General features: G+C 38.5%; 1 protein-coding gene across 1 annotated transcript in view; it reads left to right on the forward strand.

The window, feature by feature from the left end:
• mrps9 (mitochondrial ribosomal protein S9) overlaps positions 1 to 21171 on the forward strand; it is a 73355-nt gene that overhangs the window by 44241 nt on the left and 7943 nt on the right. Inside the window, exons 6-8 of the mRNA XM_033022608.1 lie at positions 2180 to 2265; positions 13011 to 13086; positions 18387 to 18555. Coding sequence (XP_032878499.1) covers positions 2180 to 2265; positions 13011 to 13086; positions 18387 to 18555 — 331 coding nt within the window. The remainder of the gene's footprint in view (positions 1 to 2179; positions 2266 to 13010; positions 13087 to 18386; positions 18556 to 21171) is intronic.

A 21171-nucleotide genomic window follows, 5' to 3' on the forward strand; every position in this document is an offset into this window, starting at 1 on the left:
ACCTCTCACTACTGAGGTCTGAGGTTTCTACCTGCTTTAAGAGGGCATCAATAATACCGGTGCCCAAGAAGAGTAAGGTGATGTGCCTCAACGACTATCAACCAGAGGCACTAACATCTGAGGTGATTAAGTGCCTTGAGAGGTTGGTTATGGCACATATCAACTCCTACCTCAACAAGAACCTCGACCAACTACAGTTTGCCTACCTTCACAACAGGTCAATGGAGGATGCGATCTCACTGTCTCTCCACTCCGCACCGGACCACTTGGACAATAAAAACACTTGCGTCAGGCTGTTGTTTATTGACTACAGCTCGACGTTCAATACCATCACCCCCCCCCACCCCCCCCCCCCCCCCCCCCCCCCCCCCCAAGCTAGTTACCAAGCTCACGGAACTGGGTCTCTACGCATCCCTCTGCAATTGGATCCTCAACTTCCTCATCCACAGACCACAATCTGTTCGAATTGGCAGAAATACCACCCTCATTAACAATCAGTACGGGAGCAGCTCAAGGCTGCGTGCTCAGCCCCCTGCTCTACCCGCTCTATACTCACTCTATACTCATGACTGTAGCCAGACATAGTGCAAACTCCATCGTCGTTCGCCGATGACATCACTGTTGTGGGACGAATTACAGATGGCACTGAATCAGAATATAGAAGTGAGATCGACCAATTGACTAAATGGTGCCAGCACATTAACCTGGTTCTCAATATCAGTAAAACCAAAGAACTGATTGTGGACTTTCGAAGAGGCAGGATGAGGACCCACAATCCTGTTTATATCAAAGGGACGATGCTGGAGAGAGTCAAAAACTTCACATTCCTGGACGTGTATATTTCCGAAGATCGTTCCTGGACCCAGCACACTGATGCAATTATAAGGAAAGCACATCAGCGCCTCTACTTCCTGAGAAGTAGGATAAGTAGTATAAATACACACTGAGCTTTTCTTTTCTCTTGTTTGTCATATCATACTATGTTTGCATATCCTGTTGTGCTGCAGGAAGTAAGAATTTCATTGTTCTATCTTGGACATATGACAATAAAACACTCTTGAGGCTTAGATGAGGCACAATTCAGTAGGAGTATTAAGGGGCCATGCCGACCAGCGATCACTAGCCCAATCTTACACACCAGGGACAATCTACAATTTTTTATCAAAGCCAATTAACCTACACACCTGCACATCTTTGGAATATGGGATGATACCGGAACACCCAGAGGAAACTCACGCGGTCACAGGGATAACGTACAAACTCTGTACAGACAGCATCCATAGTCATGATCGAATTCGGGTGTCTGGTGCTGTAAGGCTGCAACTCTACCACTGTGCCTCCCTAAGTGAGTGCTATCAAATTGTCTAGCAGAGGTAGATTGCAACTGATTTTGATTTTATCCTCTCCCTGCTTCTAGACACATGGGTCACTCTATACTATTAACTGATGAAATGTCATTGGCAACACAGATGAAGGACAGAATTTTGTGAAATCATTGACCAGTTTTAGAAATTGTTTATTTATGGTAGTTTCTCAAAAGCACATCCATTGTAACATTCCTCAATAAGTTAGCAGATGGATGCAGTTATAGCGACCAAATCTGAATAAGAACGAAAAATAGTTGTGTGGGACACTATAGCATAACTCAATCTGGCACTAACTTAAAAATGTTATTTTAATTTAATCTAACATAGTTGCTGAGAACAGAACTAATTGAGAGCTATTGGTATGTTACAAAATTCTGTCCTGAGGGACACCTTTCCCATCACAAACTTCATCTTGAATGAGCTCCATCACATTATTTCTACCTGCAATTTTGAGCAAGACAAATGTATTGGGTGCTGAGCAACAGCAATTTTCCCGCATTCTTGCATCATTAGTATCTGTTGTGTTGATTCTAAATATTTTTTAAAGCTTTGTTGTGTATTCTTGTCTTGCATATGTGCATTCTACATTTTGATACATTGTTTAAATCCTTAAATGTTTAGATCTTAAAGTACTAAACCCAAGTTTGAAGTAATACCACTCCATGCAGTTCTACTTCCTGACGGGTATAATGCCTTGCTGTATAAATGTGCTACTTCATGCCTGCTAGTAAACACGTGAAATAGAATTTCACCTTTTTATTGGAATATAAATTCAGCAATTCATAAAAGTATGTTCATTTAATCTTTTCCAGGATACCTATGATCAATTCCTAAATATACAAATATATGAAGACAAACTAAGGGAAAAGGGTCTCTTCTCTCTGGATACCAAGCCAGTGTAAGTTGCATGGGTAAATGTAAACTGGAGAGGAATGTTAAATAAATGTTGGCTGACACTCCAGTAAACTGATGGAATGCCGCATTGTCTTGAGTGAATGGGAAATCGATTCTAAAACAATATTTTGAAGAATAATGGGAAGAAATATAGTATTCATGCTGTGTTAATGCCTAAAGCAGATAATGTTGTCATTACCATGTTGTCTGTAAGAATTAACTCTTGGTATTTGGCTGCTGTGTTTTTAAGTCCATATTTATGATATTACATTTGTTGTCCTGTCCTTTAAGAATTGTTGAGATTGGGAAAGAGCCTATATAATTCAAATCCTTTCTCAACAATCTTAAACTGAAGTCTGGTTTCAGCAGCAATTTTGTATTGATAGATTGTTGATAACTGTGGTCGAGTTCATTGAACATTCAGTAAACATAGTAATTTTAAAAGACCAAGCAATCTAAAAGCCTAGAAAGCATTTTTGATATACTTTTTGTTTTACAACACTTTTAAGTAAAAAATTCTTTTAGCTTTTTAATGGTGCAATGAATTATGTGCAGTCCTGTGTATTAGAATAGTTTTTTTATAAACATTGTCATTTGGATCTATTTGCCATGAAAAATATAAATCTTTCAGTCTATCTAAATCACTTATATATTCATCAGATGTTTCACCTGCTTGTTCCTTTGTGATTATTGTTTATTGAGCTTTACAATTGAAGATTTGAAACTTTTAATATTCCCTTTTTAAATTGAAACTTGACTGAGAGTTAGCAGGATGATAAGGATGATGCACATATACCCCTCCAGCTTGCAGTGGAGTATAATGTTCCTTGTGAAAGAGCACATAATGTAGAGGTAAATTTATATTACATTTCCCTTTGTGGTAATTTAATACCAGTGATTTGTGGAAATTATGCACACAGATTAGTTCAAATAACATTGGTGGATATAATGCTTTTCAATGTGAGAGGGAAATACCAGTGTCAATAGACATAGTAGATATCAAACTCTAATATAAAGTACCATAATCAATCTCTGGTTTAGCCTTTAGTCTCTGGAGAGGAAATAAAAGTAATTAGAGATTCAGAAAAGGGCTTGAAGTAGCCGCTGAATTTTCTATTTCTTTTGTTGCAATTTCCCTTATATAATTGAAAATACAATGATGTTCATGGAATTTTAAGTGTAAACCTTTGTAAATCTATATTTTGTGATTAAATATGAACATTAGAAGCAGGGGCAGAAGTGAGCCATTCACACGCTTAAGCCCCCTTGGCTGTCCAATAAGATCAGGGCATGGTTTCTATCTGAAACATCGTTTTCCTGGTGTATCCCCCAACTCCCTTCATTCCTTCAATATCCAGATATTTATTGTGAATGCAATTAATGAGTGAGCTTCCACAGCTCTTCAGGGTAGAGAATTCAAAAAAAAAATCACTAGATTAAACATTTCTCCTCCATTTTGTCCTATATGGCTTTACCCTTATTTTAAGACCCCCCCCCCACTAATTCTAAACTCATTAGCCAGGAAAATATCCTCCCCACGTCTACCCTGTCAAACTTCTGAAGAACTTAGTACATTTCAGTAGATCCCATACTAATTTACTTCTAAACTTTAGAGAACAGAAGCCTGGTCTACTCAATCCCTGTAGCTGTGATGGACCTGTCATTCCAACTCCTGTTGCAACAAAGACCAACTTTCCTAATCAGCCATGCTAACTTACAATGATTTGTGCACGCAGGTCCTGTTGAACAAGATCATTCCCCAGACCTTTGACATAAAAAAAAAAAATCAGATTCTACTGGTGGAAAATTTAATTTTATTCACATTCTGCCTTGTTGTTGCCCACTCACATCTATAATCCCTTTTGCATCCTCATCACTCCTCTCATTCCCAATGTCATCATCAAACGTCATAAAACATAGGAGCAGAATTAGGTCATTTGGCCCATCTGGTCAGCTCCACCATTTGATCATGGCCGATTTATTTTTCCTTCTAAATCTTTAACCTTTGACGCCCTTACTAATAAAGAACCTATCAATAGATAATAGACAATAGGTGCAGGAGTAGGCCATTCGGCCCTTCGAGCCAGCCAGCCATTCAATGTGATCATGGCTGATCATCCACATTCAATACCCCGTTCCAGCCTTCTCTCCATATCCTCTGACTCCGCTATCTTTAAGAGCTCTATCTAATTCTCTCTTGAAAGCATCCAGAGAATTGGCCTCCACTGCCTTCTGAGGCAGAGAATTCCATAGATTCACAACTCTCTGGGTGAAAAAGTTTTTCCTCATCTCCGTTCTAAATGGCCTACCCCTTATTCTTAAACTGTGGCCCCTGGTTCTGGACTCCCCCAACATCGGGAACATGTTTCCTGCCTTTAGCGTGTCTAATCCCTTAATCTTATATGTTTCAATAAGATCCCCTCAATTTCAAACTTTGCTTTAAAAATACCGAATGACTTGGCCTCCACAGCCAGATGTGGCAATGAATCCCACAGATTTCAACACCCTCTGGCTAAAGAAATTCCTCCTCATTTGGTCCCATCAGCCATTGATACTGATTATAATTAATTGGGGCACGGGCACCAATCCCTTAGTACAACATGAGTCACAGCCAGTCAATCTGGGGAGAACCCATTAATCAACTCTCAATCCACACTGGTTTATGACCAACAACTTGCGTGGTTTTAAAAACACTGTGCCAGAAGAAAGACCTGGCCACAATCAGGGAGGAATAAATCATTACTGGTGATACCAGTTTGAAGAAATCCAGAAGTTAAGCTAGAAATGGCTAGCTTGAAAATTGTTTTTATATATTTTATTTAACCAATTTCCAACCATTTAAAATCTTGTTACTCGGAAGCAGATCAGCTATTTCTTTTTCCAAATGCTTCTTGTTGATAAATCTGATTGCAGTATTTTTTAAATCATTTTAGTAATTAAATTGAGAAAATATTTTTAACGTGAACTTGTTATTACTTTGAAATCACTATTTGTGAAGACTTGTGGCAAATTTTGAGTTTGGCCACATGCAATGATAATTTGAGGAGAAACTGAGGAATAAAACTGCACCCATTATTAAATGCAAATTGCATACGTAAAGAATTAGTTTTTACTAGAAGGGAATAAAAGTGTTCCGTTAAGCTGCTCATTGGTCTGCTTTAGTTGTTTGATTATGCAAATTATCTTTATCAACAATTAATGCAATTTAAAACTTGTATTTTGCCATAGTTGTTTGGATGATGGCTATAATTTGGGTTCCAACAGTCGTACATCCTTGTGACCTGAACCAGCTTTACAGCACACAATACAGCACAGGAACAGGCCCTTCGGCGCACAATGTCTGTGCCGAACATGATGCCAAAATAATCTAATCTCATCTGCCTTACATGATTCATATCCCACAATTCCCTGCATATGCATGTGCCTTTCTAAAAGCCTCTCAAACGTCACTATTGTATGCCTCCACCACCCCTGGCATCAGGTTCCAAGAACCCACTATCTTCTGTGTAAGAAAACTTGCCCCGTGCACCTCCTTTAAACTTTGCCCACTGGTCTTTAACATTTCTGGCCTTTAGTTTTTGACCTTTCCACCCTGGGGAGAATGATAAACAGCACCATTAAAATACAGTAAAAACAGTCATTAAAATGTCCAGGGCAGCTGATTTGAGTGGCCAGTGCCAGAGTTATTAAAATGTCAGTGCAAAGCCGCAGAATCAGGTGGAGTGACTGTTTAGCAGCCTCACAGCCTGTGGCAGGAAGCTGTTTAGCAGTCTGGTAGTCCGGGCTTTGATGCTACGGTATTTCTTGCCTGATGGCAGGAGATCCAGGTGTGTGTGGAGGGGGTGCAGTTTGTCCTTAGCTATTCTCAGAGCCTTTTTCAGACAGCGGCTCTGGAACAGTTCTTGTACCGAGGGTAGGGAGACGCCAATGATCCTCTCTGCTCCCCTCACTACCCTCTGCAGAGCCTTCCTGTCTGAGCAGTTACAGTTGGAGTACCACGTGTTCATGCAGTACGTGAGTACAGACTCCACTGTGCTCCTGTAAAAAGTCCTGAGGATGTTGGTGGGGAGTGAGGCCTGTTTGAGTTTCCTCAGGAAGTGCAGTCGCTGATGGGCCCGTTTGACTATCTATGCCTCTCATAATTTTATATACTTCTCTCGGGTCTCCCTTCAACCCCTGGCACTCTAGAGAAAGCCATCCAATTTCTCCTTGTAGTTAATACCCCTAATTCAGGCAGTAAAGGTGTCTGTCATTTGTTTTATTCCAGTATCACCAAAGGTGGAATTAGTGAAATAAAGCCCAACCATTGAAAATACAAAAAAGTAGATTAATAATTTATTCATTTGCAATAAAATTTATGCTGTAGCATAAGATGCAATTTACAATCTACCCTGTATTAGAACATAGAACACAGAACAGTACAACACAAGAACGGGCCATTCAGCCCACTGTGTTTGCCAAACATGAAATATAACTGAATTGATCTCTTCTGCCTGAACATGTTTCACATTCCTCCAATCCCTGCATTTCTATGTGCCTATCCAAAAGCCTCTTAAACGCCTCTATCATATCTGCCTCCACCACTGCCCTTAGCAATGCGTTCCAGGCTCCCACCACCCTCTGTGTAAATAAACGAACTTGCCCGGCACAACTCCATTAAACTTTCCCCCTACCACTTTATAGCTCTGCCTTCTAGTGTCAGATATTTCAATCTCGGGTAGAAATGTTCTGACTATCTACCCTATCTATGCCTCTCATCATTTTATATACTTCTATCAAGTCTCCCCTCAACCTCCTCACATTCCAGAAAAAAACAATGCAAGTCTATCCAACCTATCCCTGTTGCTGAAACCCTCTAATCCAGGCAGCATTGAGGTCAATTGTGTCTGCCCCTGATTGGTCCTGGCCTTTTCTCACCTCCAGCTCTTCATCTCCCCTTTCCCTCCCCCCAACCCCCTACTTTCAGTCTGAAGAAGGATCCCAACCCAAAACGTCACCCATCCTTTTTCTCCAGAAATGCTGCCTGACCCACTGAGTTACTCCAGCACTTTGTCTATCTTTGGTATAAACCAACATCTGCAGTTCTTTGTTTCAGCATTATGGTAAACCAACTCTGGGGTGGGAGATTGCAACCTTCACGTTTCGACGAATGCAATCAACCTGGTGTGCACAATCAAATAAGATCAAATAGAACAAGTTGTCCTACAACTTTAGGCTGTGCACGCCATTCGCAAGAAGAAGAAGAAGTAAACCACCTCTGTGCCCTCTCCAAAGCTTCCACAATCTTCCTGTAATGAGGTGACCAGAACTGCACATAATATGCCAAATGCGGTCTAACCAAAGTCTAATCGAGCTGCATTGGTGGTTCTTCTGATTTAAATGTTTTGATTGTGATCTCCTATCAGTCCATGTATTTTTGCTGCCTGATGCATTTTTCACTGTTCAGACAAAAAGCAACATTCAGCCACCCAGTGCTTATGGCAAACATCTAAAACAGCAACTCCTCAACATAAGCTGACAGGAGAGTGATCATTTGCAGGCTTTGAGGATAACAAAATCAAAGCTAGTTCACTGGCATCTTAACTGCTACCGCCCTGTCATCCATTAGATCAGTATCCAACATTTAAAATGACTTTTTATTCTCATCCCACTCACAAGCACCAAATCCTTTTTATGAGAAATGACCAAATAAAATGAAAACAAGGCATGCTAAATTGCTGGTAGTTAACTGCAATTTGACAAAGTCAATTTGGAAAGGGCTGTTGGAAGTTTGGTTTAACTTCAATAGTCCTGTCCCAGAAGGATATAGACAATATTCAAACCTTTGGACATGCCCTGGAGATAAATATAATATTTCATCGATGTAGCACAGTGCCAATTGTCAGTTTTATGACCATGCCTGTTGCTACCCTCAATGTTTAGTTGGTTTGGAGACACGATGTTTGGAGACATTGATGTTCGCAAAGTGGCCACCTTTACAGCTGCAAGACCAAACACAGACTAGGTGGCACGGAACACAAAGCCCTGCTGGAGGAATTAATTATGTTACATGACATGTTACAGTGAGATTCTTTGTTTTACATGCACAAGTACCTACAAAGAGTCAGCGCATATAGGGCGCTGACAAAGTTACAAAGTATTCCATTTTGTTCCCAATTGTCCCCCTTTGTTACCGACAGCGCCTCCGGCACAAAGCCATGGCCCCATCTGACCTCCGGTACCCATCGCGGCCTCTTCCGACCTCCAGCACCCACTGCAGTCCTGTCCGACCTCCAGCACCCTCCTCTGGCCCTTCCTTGACTGCCGGTGTCCTCCTCGATCCCAACCCCAAGCGCCCGGTCTCAACAGCCAGAGCCTGTCCTCATCATTGACCACCCGTCCTCGACCGCCCTGAGTCCAGCTGCAGGGACCCGCTGCTCAACTTCTTAAGGGCCGCGGCCTCCTGGGAGCATCAGTATGAACATTGAATTCTTCAATTTTGGGTAACTAACCTTCTAACAACCCACTCGCTTTTCTTCGTTCCCCCCTCACCCCCTTCCCTGTGGCCCACTTGGATTCCCACCCATTTCTCCCCTTCCCTCTCTCCCTGTCCACTTCCACGTATATTACTTCCTCTGGCTTCACAATTCACACTTCCATCCTTGTCTCATTCTATTTGTATCTTCATGTCTGGCCTTTGTCCAACCATCTACGTATCAACTTCCCCCCTCACCTGTATCCACCTATCACTTGCCTAGCTTCGTCCTGCCCCCACTTCACATCTGAACAAGGGTCTTAACCCAAAATGAAGATCGACACAATAATCTGGAGTAACTTAGCGGGACAGGCAGCATCTCTGGAGAAAAGGAATGAGTAGCGATTTGGGTCGAGACCCTTCCCCTCTCCTAACCCAAAATGTCGCATGTCCATGTTCGCTAGAGGTGCTGCCTGACCTACTGAGTTACTCCAGCACTCTGTGTCTTTGTTTTGGTTGGTTTACTAGTTCCTTTTCTCACAGAACATTTTTTCATTGCTTTTTCTCTTCCAGGAGATATGATGATGAGCACTGAAATAAAACTTTACTTGATAAATTTGTTTTCATATGTTAATTGGATAATTCCAACAGATGTAAAGTAATATGATTTGTTATCAACTTGTCAACCAAGTTTGAATCCAATATGAGATGTCAAGGACGTGCAATTTATCAACAAAAGAAAATGATCTATATTTGGTTGCACAAACATCCTATTTCCAGTGGGTGTGAATTATTAGGTTGTTTTTACAATTAACAATTGCATAGTGTATGATCAAGTTAAATAATAAATATTCTACTTAGAAGGTCATTTGTAGCATTTATTTGGTAGAAATGTTTGTGTGTTTACTCTTTCCCACCAGTCCTGTTTACCTAAAGTTAAAGCTTTTTTTTAGGTATTTAGGTACACAATTCTCTTTTGGAGATCATTATTAATGTACTCTCACCTTTTCTAGTAATGTTTTCCTGATCTTACCAAATCACTGGACCATTTTCATATTGCTTAAGTTCCCCTTAGGTTTCTGGTTCTTATGCAAATTGAGGTTAAATTGTTCCAAATTACCACTGGGTGCAGTTTCACCTTGAACACCAGGAAACTACTACCAAGGAAATGTCCTTGTGATGTTGGGGGAGTCCAGAACCAGGGGCCACAGTTTAAGAATAAGGGGTAAGCCATTTAGAACGGATACGAGGAAACACTTTTTCTCACAGAGAGTTGTGAGTCTGTGGAATTCTCTGCCTCAGAGGGCGGTGGAGGCCGGTTCTCTGGATACTTTCAAGAGAGAGCTAGATGGGGCTCTTAAAAATAGCGGAGTCAGGGGATATGGGGAGAAGGCAGGAACGGGGTACTGATTGGGGATGATCAGCCATGATCACATTGAATGGCGGTGCTGGCTCGAAGGGCCGAATGGCCTACTCCTGCACCTATTGTCTATTTTCTATGGTCCCCATATACTACTTTTCTGCAACCTTTTAAGATTTTTGCACATAAACCCCAAGTTCCCTGTTCTTTTTTCACACTCTTTACGATTAAACATATCTTGCTTTAATTTTTTATGAGCTTTCTCTTAATAATGTCTTTGTTATTTGATTCCAACCATTTATTGTGATAGAAAACTCTCCATTTTCACCATTCTTTAGGTTTAGAACTTTTTTGCTCGTGAATTTCTTGTTTGTTTTCTCAATGGCTATCTTATATTGGCAGCTTCTAATTTCGATCTTCCCATGAATTGAAACTTTACTCGTTATTTTTTAATGTTAAAGACCTCACTTAGATCATGTTCTTAGACCATATTCTTCAAATGGGGAAAAAAAAAAAAATTTATGTTATCGTACTCTAGTGATTATATCTTTGCAGTTTTAATATCATCCTTGCAAATCTATTTTTATACTCTCTTCTTTACATAGGTAATAAAGTTGCTCGAACTTTGATACAGATTCAGCAGAATTCTCTGCTTTGAATTCTGTCCCTTCAGAAACAAGCCCTACAGCTGGGTCCCATAATATAAAACAATAAGTAAACTTTGCAATCCAGTATTCTCATTAACAGGCATCCACTAGAATAGCAATTATTTGGCTGCAAGTACATCTTGAGAACTGAAACGTCTACTGTTTTTATGACAATATAATGTGGTGGCTAAGACATTATGAGAAACATATGCTTAATGATGCTTAATGGAATTTAAGCTTTACTGATTTATAGCCATTAATTATGTCAGATCAAATCATCCCTTTAATTTGAATAATTTTCCATAGATTTTCATCAGCTTGTATTAAAATAACCAGTTCGACTTTTCAACTATTCTGGAATAGTTTTGTATTGGAAAAAGTTCACTGCTTTCTCTGGTTCACGAAGGAAAGGGTCTTAAGTTTCGTGATTGGTGCGGCTTTTAATTCACACCTAAATCCTCTTCTAATTATTTTGCACCACGTAGCAAATATCAGCAAATAATCCTATTCTTCACATTATGTTGCTGGTTACCTGCCCATTTCCTCAATCGGTGCTGTTACCCTTGTGCAAGAACTGAATTATGCATTTTTGTAAATATTCTAATCTTCTAGCACATAGCCTTTACCTTTCTGGTTGCTTAGTCTTTTAATATAGATTTGCTGCATGAGAAAGTTTAGATGCATCTTCGTGAACATTTATTGCCCTGATAGATTGGCTCCAGATTTGTTAAATTGCTTTGTACAGACTCCTTTTGTAAGTTAGGGCTAGTTAGTCACCTACACGTATAGCTGTTAAGGGACAAAAATATTTATCACTACAGTAACTTTCAAACAACCTTTTGGATTTTTGCCAATCCTGATAATTCAGAGTATTTGTTTAAGCACTCTTCCTTGCAACTGTGAAGACTTCGTCCTACCATATGTCAGCAGTTTTGTAGTTTCAAATTTGATTTTCTCCAGAAACTATATAATTGTTAACTCATTAACACATTAATTCTGGGTTTTTTTCTCTTCTCACATGCTGCCTGACCTGCTTTCTACTTTTTATAACTTTTATTTCACATTTTTAGCATCTGCATTATTTTATATTTGGGAAGCTTTAAATCACCATTTTAACAGATTCATGATTTTCTTGTAAAACAATTTATATAAACCTTTCTACATCTGGTTTGTAATGCAGTGTTTTATCAGTTTATAATCAAACAGTGGATTTTTGTGTTTCATTTAATTGAAGATGCCTGTTAAAGAAAGGTTTGCTGAGAAATTGACCATACTTCTAAGTACCCATCCTCCCATGAATGTTAGGGTTCTATTGTTATTTATCCCATCCAGGCGAATGTCTTGCCTGCTGTGCCTTGTAATGAATCATTGACGCTGATGTTGTAATTTAATTTGCTGCAACATTGATTCTATACTGCACAACAATGCCATCTGCTGTTTTCCTGGAAATGGGAATTACAATAAAAATTATGTGTTCAGAAGTAACAAAAGAAATGTAGGCAATCCAAAGCTGCTCAACATTTGCAAATTAGTTTCACTTGTTTGAAAATTTTTTGTGCTGAAATCTGCAAGATTGTTATGTGCCTCACTATCTATTTACCTCCATGGAGGTCTGACTTAACCAACGCTACAAAAGCAAACAATAACTAAAGTTGTATATTTTTAACCAATTATGTATTAAAGGCAATTAAAAATTCAGTTACCTTTTAAGTTATTGTATACACTTAGTTAAATCATAGTTCACTGCAAGGCATAGTACATATTTTTCAACATTGGATTTGGCAGTATTAAATAATTCTCTTTTTTTCAGTTTTCACTTTGGTAATTTCAAATAATTAATCTACATTTTGCATCTCCTCCAGGATTGTGTTCTCTTTCACCCACTCTTTTCACCTGTTTAACCTCTCCTGCCTTTTTGTAATCTGCTTCCCACTAGCTTACATCCTCAACATTTTTCTGCAACCTGGATCACGTTTTATCTGTAACAATTCCCAGTACTGGTGATTAGTCTGAAATATTAACTGCTTCACTCTCCTCGGATGTCACTTGTTTTGCTGAGCGCTTGCAGTGCTTTGTGTTTATCTCATTTCATTAAGTAGACCAAGCTATGTATGATTTTCTTTTCATCAACAGTGGAACTGGAGTAATTCCTTCTGATTAAAATCTTGCAGTATCATCATGTAACAACTCACTAATATCAATGTTCATATATAGAGAAATGTAACAGCAAACCTGAACAAGATTGGTTTCAGATTTCAGAGTTACTTCATTTTATTCCCTACATGTAGAAACGTAGTTGGAAGCAGATGGTTGACAAAGGAAGAAGTGGCGGAGATGTTGGTTGAACAAATTTCTGACTATGATGTAAGTAACAATATTTTACGTGTTGCCAGCATTAAGCAGAATTTTTTTTAACTAAAGATTTTTTAAGGTTGGCACTAGAGCTTGCAATAAGTGCAAATTTTGTAAGTGTGATAGGGTGTTAACTTGCAAACCAGTATCAATTATGTTTTAGGTGAGCAGTTTGAGTAAAGTAAATGGAATGTATCCACTTTAGACAACCTGGGAGGATTTCTAACCATGTCGTGTAGACAAATTTACAGAATTTATGTGCATGCCTTGAGCTTTCTGTTATCCCTAATTGCTAACAGCTGATGAAGCAATCCATAGCATTTCAAATGTTTACTTGAAACATTTAAGGACTTGTATGCCTACTATAATCTAATTCACAAAGGTTTAATGAGGTTATTTAGTTTCTTTTTCAAGGGCTGCATTTTAGAGCAATATAACTAATAAAGTGAGTTTCGGCATTGTTACATAAAACCACAATTCTCTTACTTTGCAGTGAACTTTACTGGAAGATTTGCTTGAACTTTTGTTAGAATCAGACCTTGAAACAACACTTTTGCCTCCAGCTAAAAACTAAAAATATTCAAAGCTTCAGATTCCAAAGTGTAGGCAATGATCGAGTTTGGGTAGTTAAAACAAAACAAAGTTATCCTCATTGAGCCCGTCCATAATTGACAACTTCACAACAGAATACGAGCCAGACTTTTGCATAATTTCTCTTAAATACTAAGAAATATTGTGTATTTATAAAATGTGGTGACATAGCACATTAATCTTCTCGGGAACTCTATCTGTGTGAAAGTGTTAACTTTTAATGATTGCTCCTGGTTAATTTTCTTAGTGGATGATGTCGAAAATTCACTCGGAACAAATCACAGTACTCTGTTGATTTAATTTAATTATTCAGATTTCTCTTTTTTTAATCTGTTTTTATAAGATTATTTAGATTCACTTTAAAACTTGATGTAAACGAAGCTCCAATCTGTTGCATTATCCTTTTTTGTTTGAGGTGGAGCCTCGTTGAGTTGAAATTGGTCTTCCCTACTGTATTCCACATTCCATTTTCATAAGCTTTTTAGTTTTTTCTATACCTATAGTAGTTAATCCATCTAAATCACTGCTTCCTCATCTGGCATGGTGAATTACATAGATATTCTATTCCTCCAATAACCACTGATTAAATTCAGCAGATCCCCTTCATGATAAATAATCAGGATAAGAATTATGACTCCAAATTAAATTTGGAGTGCTGCTAAACATAGAATTACTGACACATCACAGGGATGTAACTTTGGGGACAGGTATACTCTATTGTGTGATATATGATGTAGATGTAGAACAATTCAGTCTAAAGAAAAACTAAAGTTTTTTCGCAGAGATCTGATAAATAAGCTGTTGACAAGAAGTAAATATCTGAAGAAAGGTCCTGATCTGAAACGTCAACAGTCCGTGTTCTCAAGACCCTCCCGAGTTACCCCAGCACTTTGTGTCCTTTTTAGTACAAATCCAAAAATGTGTTGAGAAATCTAGATTACCATTTAGTTTGGGTTTTAAACAAGAATAAGGAAAGAAGTGTATTGGTTTGGTGGCAGTGATTCAAATATATAGGGATGGAATGTTTCGATAACCTAGGAAGAAATAAAGAGTAGAAGGAAAAGAAAGAGTAAGTTGAAAGTGGATGTAGCAGCATTTGTAGTGCAAGTCTGGGAGCTTAAAATCCAGTGCACTGTAGTCAAATGTGTAAACAAAGCCAGGTAGGCTCAGCTGAATTCTGCTCAAGTTTGCACCTGTGGAAGTGGAGGACAGCAAAGTGTTTGGAGATACAAAGGCTAACAAAATTACAAATTTAGAAGAGTGAACCTTGATTCCAAATGAGACAGAATAAGCCACAACTAAAGCAAGAAGTTAGCATATCAGTTAATACAACATTTCAGACTTTTTGACAGATTCTTTATTTAAAATGTTAAGTTACTTCCAGTGTCCTCCATAATGTTTGGGACAAAGACCCATCTTTATTTATTTGCCTCTGTACTCCACAATTTGTGATTTGTAATAGAAAAAAATCCCATGTGGTTAAAATGCACATTGTCAGATTTTATTAAAGGGTATTTTCAAACATTTTGGTTTCACCATGTAGAAATTGCAGCTGTGTTTATACATAGTCTCCCCATTTCAGGGCACCATAATGTTTGGGACACATGGCTTCACATGCTTTTGTAATTGCTCAGGTGCGTTTAATTGCCTCCTTAATGCAGGTATAAGAGAGCTCTCAGCACCTAGTATTTCCATCACTTTTGGAAACTTTGATTGCTGTTTATCAACATGAGGACCAAAGTTGTGCCAATGAAAGTCAAATAAGCCATTATGAGACTGAGAAACAAGAGTTGGAGACATTAGCCAAACAGGCTTACCAAAATCAACTGTTTGGAACATCATTAAGAAGAAAGAGAGCACTGGTGAGCTTACTAATTAGCCGCAAAAATAGGATGGCCAGGTTACAGTTTGCCAAGAACTACTTAAAAGCAACCACAGATCTGAAAAAAGTTCTTGTGGACAGATGAGACGAAGATTAACTTATATCAGAGTGATGGCAAGCAAAGTATGGAGGAGAGAAGGAACTGCCCAAGATCCAAAGCATACCACCTCATCTGTGAAACACGGTGGTGGGGGTGTTATGGCCTGGGCATGTATGGCTGCTGAAGATACTGGCTCACCTATCTTCATTGATGATACAATTGCTGATGGTAGTAGCATAATGTATTCTGAAGTGTATAGACACATCCTATCTGCTCAAGTTGAAACAAATGCCTCAAAACGCATTGGCTGACGGTTCGTTCTACAGCAGGGCAATGATCCCAAACATACTGCTAAAGCAACAAAGGAGTTTTTCAAAGCTAAAAAATGGTCAATTCTTAAGTGGCCAAGTCAATCACCTGATCTAAACCCAATTGAGCATGCCTTTTACATGCTGAAGAGAAAACTGAAGGGGGCTATCCCCCAAAACAAGCATAAGTTAAAGATGGCTGAAAAACAGGCCTGGCAGAGCATCACCAGAGAAGACACCCAGCAACTGGTGATGTCCATGAATCGCAGACTTCAAGCAGTCAATGCAAGCAAAGGATATGCAACAAAATACTAAACATGACTACTTTCATTTACATGACATTGGTGTCCCAAACATTATGGTGCCCTGAAATGGGCGGACTATGTATAAACACTGCTGTAATTTATACATGGTGAAACCACAATGTATAATAATGGCCTTTATTAAACTCTGACAATGTGCACTTTAACCACGTGATTCTTTCTATTACAAATCTCAAATTGTGGAGTACAGAGGCAAATAAATAAATGATGGGTCTTTGTCCCTAACATTATGGAGGGCACTGTATGTAGGGTAAAATAATGGTTAGAAATATATTCTTGAGAAGAACCCTAAATTCATACTTGTATGCAGACTGATGCTTTCACGCATCCTTCAACTTACATTAAAAGAGATTATTGGCATAGCCATTCACAAAATGTATTGACTCATTTATGCGTGGTATCATTTAAAATAGTGTTATAACTTAAATTCAAGTAAAGACTGTTATTCAAAAAAATTATTAGGTTAAACTGCTGTGATCATCGATTTTTGGATGATATATGTACTTATTTTCCTTTGAATAAATCAAATTGTGCAATAAGTTTAAGATAAATTATGAATTGGTTGCAATGTGTTTATTTCATAAATGTTGCATTTCCAACTTGCCTCATCAAAACTTACAGGAACTAAATGGAACTAAAATTAAATTATATAATGGCAAAGGCTCTTCAAATATTCTGAGTCCTTTCAGAGACAAATCAAACCTAGAATCTGAAGACAGCTTTTTGTGAAATAATAATCTGCTTTTATATAAAGATTTCACTGTAGTGAAAGAGTAACATTTGTCAATACTTGAATGGAATGTTTACACACAGTTCTTTGCCATTACAAGATACATGAGTCTGAAGAAAACATCTCCTATTCCTTCTCTCCCGTCCCACTGAGTTACTGCATCTTTTTGTGTCTGTCTACAAGATACATGTATACTGGTTAATCAAGTATGTAAAAAGTGCCACATAAATAGAACTGTGGCCTGTAATTAGATTAATTCCATTTTACACTTGATATACAAAATGTTGAATAAAGAATTAAGCATAGTCTTTTTCATTCCTTTGCTGTCACATTACAACCATTCAGGGGTTTGCTAGTGGAGTGTTGAACTCGACGAACTGGCCGCTTTTTATAAAATAAATACATGTTTATTGCTGTGTAGTTGATTATATGGTTTGCATGTGTTTGTGTTCCTTCTTTCTGTTGGATAGCTATAGACACAGAATTTATTAGATTGTAAAATTGCCAATATTTTAATTATTGATGAATGACAATGTTAAAGCTTGAATTGTTTTTGTTACAAAGGTCTTACCTGACCAAATTACATTCATTGTACTTTACCTCTCTTACTTTAAAATATAATTATATAACAGGGAAAGCAAAGAAATATTGTGAATCGGTTTAATAGGACATGGACTTTGTGGACCAAAGGGTCTGTTTCAATGCTGTTTCTTTCTATTATATTAAATATATATATATCAATAATTTGATGGTAACAGCAGATCTTATATGTTTTTTTGGGAAACTTTGCCATTGGTGAATTCAAACATGTACAATATCTTTAGATTTGTCCACAGACTGAACTATTCTTGGAAGGACTTGCTTAAGTAGTGGAAATATTTTCTAAGCATTAAGATTTTACTCTTGAGAACGGCCCATAAGACATTTTAAATCCAGTGCACAATGCAGTAAGAATCCCAATTCTATTACTATCCCTCTAATTGTTGGTTCAGGGATCCATTACATTGCTATCAAGTGGGTTGTTGATGTACAATAGCTGGTGCCAAACGACCAATTTTTATTTACTTCCCATGCAATTTAAGACGAGATTTTCAACTCTCAATGGAAGGAGATGTTTTTCAACTACGAAACAGTTTTATTCCAACCATGGTGGGCAATCAAAGCTTGCCTAGTGAATGCTTCATTATTCTTCTACTAGAGAATGGGTCCAACCAGGTATTAATGTAAATTGTTCAATCATTCATTTGCAATTATTCTCCCAAACCAAGCAGAATCTATTCACAACCCACTTCAAATTTTAAAATTGCTGGGACAAACTTATGACATGTTAAGTGCTGGACTGTGCAGAAGATAATGTGTTTAATTGTCAATTGTCCAGTTTAATAAATGTCTGACTTCCATTAAGTAACATTAGTCTTTCCTTTTATGCTTTAAACAGTACATGCACTTTCTTCAGTTACTGGAGCGTATGTTGACCTTACCTTACTGCAGTATAAAGGAAGAATATGTGTTGAAATTTCGTAGAAAGATGGAGGATCAGTCCAAGAAACAGAAAGTTGAACCTTTACAACTTGATGAGAACGGAGTAGCTTTCTGCAAAGGAGAAGGTAAAACATATCCAGCATGAAAGTTGTACCGTTTAGCTGTTTATGGATTTGTGTTCAAAATCTTTTTACTAGCATGGAGCTGCATGTTTAATTAATATCTGTTTCTTGGAACATGATTAAGTCCAATCTTTTTGTTTAACTTGTTCACAGTAGAAATCTTTTTTTTTCTGTTCACAGAAAATCGTTTGGGTGTAATATTTTATAAATTCTTTATTCTTTAGATCATTGTGTAGTGTTTATGAGTTTCCAACTTGATGCTGCAATTTTTATGAGTTTCCAACTTGATGCTGCAATTTTTTTTATTTTGTTAAAATCATTATTTAGGTGTAAATGCCATTCTAGTGTTCTCAATTGCTGGCACCTTACCAGAAAAACTACTTTTCAATCAAACTATGGATCATGTTCTTCAGCTAAGCAGAAAACAGATTTGAAATGTGTGTTACTTATATTGTTACATACTTAAGGAATGTGAAATTTTCTGGTCAACAGACGGCACCTAATGAAAGAACGATTGTGTGAGAAAGGAGTTGGCTGAATTCCAGCTATTTATATGACATGTCTCATCACAAGCATAGCGTTTGCCATGTTATATATTCCAGTTGTACATATGGTTCACAGATTCTGGACATCTCAGTAATGTAAATTAAATCATACAGTCTATAATCTCACAACCTTGCAATGTGATGAAAACTGGATAAATGATAACTGAGGTTATTGGTTTCAGGTCACAGCTGCATCACCATGAGTATGACATGCTGATATGTTCAACATGTACAATGTAAATTACTTTGCAGTAGGTTTTATCTTTGAAGCACACTGGGTGTCACACTCGGAAGCCAATTTAGCAGTAGCTTTAACCATGAAGGTACGTTACCCAGCTCCATATGCTCAGGGAATATCTTTTGTTTAATGGAGACACATTATGTAACTGTGATAGGTGTAAACTGTTCCTTCACAATCTTTTGGTTTAATATGGTTGATTAGTTTAGTTTATTAATATCATGTATATCAAGGTACAGTGAAAAGCTTTTAGCTGCATGCTATCGAGTCAAATAAAAGACTACATGATTACAATCAAGCCGTCAACAGTGTACGGGTAAAGTCAAAGTCAATTTTATTCGTCACATGCACTCGAAGGTGCAGTGAAATGAATTTTCCAGCAGCGATACAATTAAAAAGAACACACAATACCCCATAAGATTTAACACAAACATCCACCACAGCATTCTTCACTGTGGTGGAAGGCACATAGTTCAGCCAGTCCTCCTCCTTGTTCACCCGTGGTCGGGGCCATAACACACTCCGCAGCTTGGAGGTCCCGAATCGGCGCTTTCTTACCACAGACCGAGGCGTCAGGATGTTATAGGCCTGCGGTCGGAGCTCTTCTCTGGCGTTCCCCAGCGATTAATCCCAGGCTCCGGATGGAAAGTCCACGCCAAGCCCGCGGCTAGAAGCTCTGCCCCAACTCCGAGAAATGTCGCTCCAATCCATGGTGTTAGGCCGTGAGGGAGGTGACATGGAAAAAGTCGCCTCTCCTTCGAAGAGGCGACCGAAAGCGGTTCCCCCCTTTCCCCTCCCCACCACCCCCCACACAAGACACACCGAGAGACACTAAAAGAGACATTTGGAGACACTAAAAAACAAAACAAAAAAAAGGCGAAATAACTGACATGCTGCTGGCAGGGCAGCCGACTCGCAGCGCTCCCACCGACCTATCCCAACATTAAGTGCAAGATAAAGTCAGATTAAAGATTGTTCAAAGGTCTCCAATGAGGTAGATGCGAGGTTGGGATTGCACTCTAGCTAGTGAGAGGACTGTTCAGTTGCCTGATAACAGCTGGGAAAAAACTGTCCATGTATCTGGAGGTAGGTGTTTTCAAACTTTTGTACCTCCTGCCTGATGGGAGAGAGTGACCGGGGTGAGGCTAGTCCTTGATTTTGTTAGTGGCCTTGCTGAGGTCGTGTGAAATGTAGATGGAGTCAGTGGGAGTGAGGTTGCCTTTCTCTTCTCCATTCTCTTCCATTGCCTTTCCATTTTCATCCAACTGTCTGGCCTTGGGTATGCACTCCCCAAATTCAATTACTGTCCCAGAATAATGTTGTCCTATAAATCTTTTTTTTGAACCTATCTTAGTCTTGGTAGCATCATCTGAAAACACAGCATCACCTTCCACATGTACGCCTGTGCCACACAACTCTATCTCTTTATTGCCTCTCTTAATCCTCCAGCATCAGTTTGTCCAATCTCCATTAGTAGATGATGACAAAGTTTTCCCAACTGAATATTATGGAAACTAAAGCAATTGATTGCCAATCTCAGCCTTATCTTTGGCAGCTCTCTGAGGTTGAACTAGAATACTTACAATCTTAACGTCCTGTTTGAATTTAAGACGTTCTACCGCCAGTACATATCTCCATTAGATCTCATTTTGCCACATCCATAACAGCTTCACAGCTGCCCCATCGTATCTACTGCTGAAACTCTCATTCGGGCTTCATGTTATCTCCAGACCTGACCCTTCAAGTCACAAGTCACATTTATTTATATAGCACATTGAAAAAAACAACTCTCGTTGGCCAAAGTGCTTTACATTTGTTATAAGAATAGTATAAACA

The sequence above is a fragment of the Amblyraja radiata genome, chromosome 6 (genome assembly GCF_010909765.2).
Source record: "Amblyraja radiata isolate CabotCenter1 chromosome 6, sAmbRad1.1.pri, whole genome shotgun sequence".
Lineage (NCBI taxonomy): Eukaryota > Metazoa > Chordata > Chondrichthyes > Rajiformes > Rajidae > Amblyraja > Amblyraja radiata.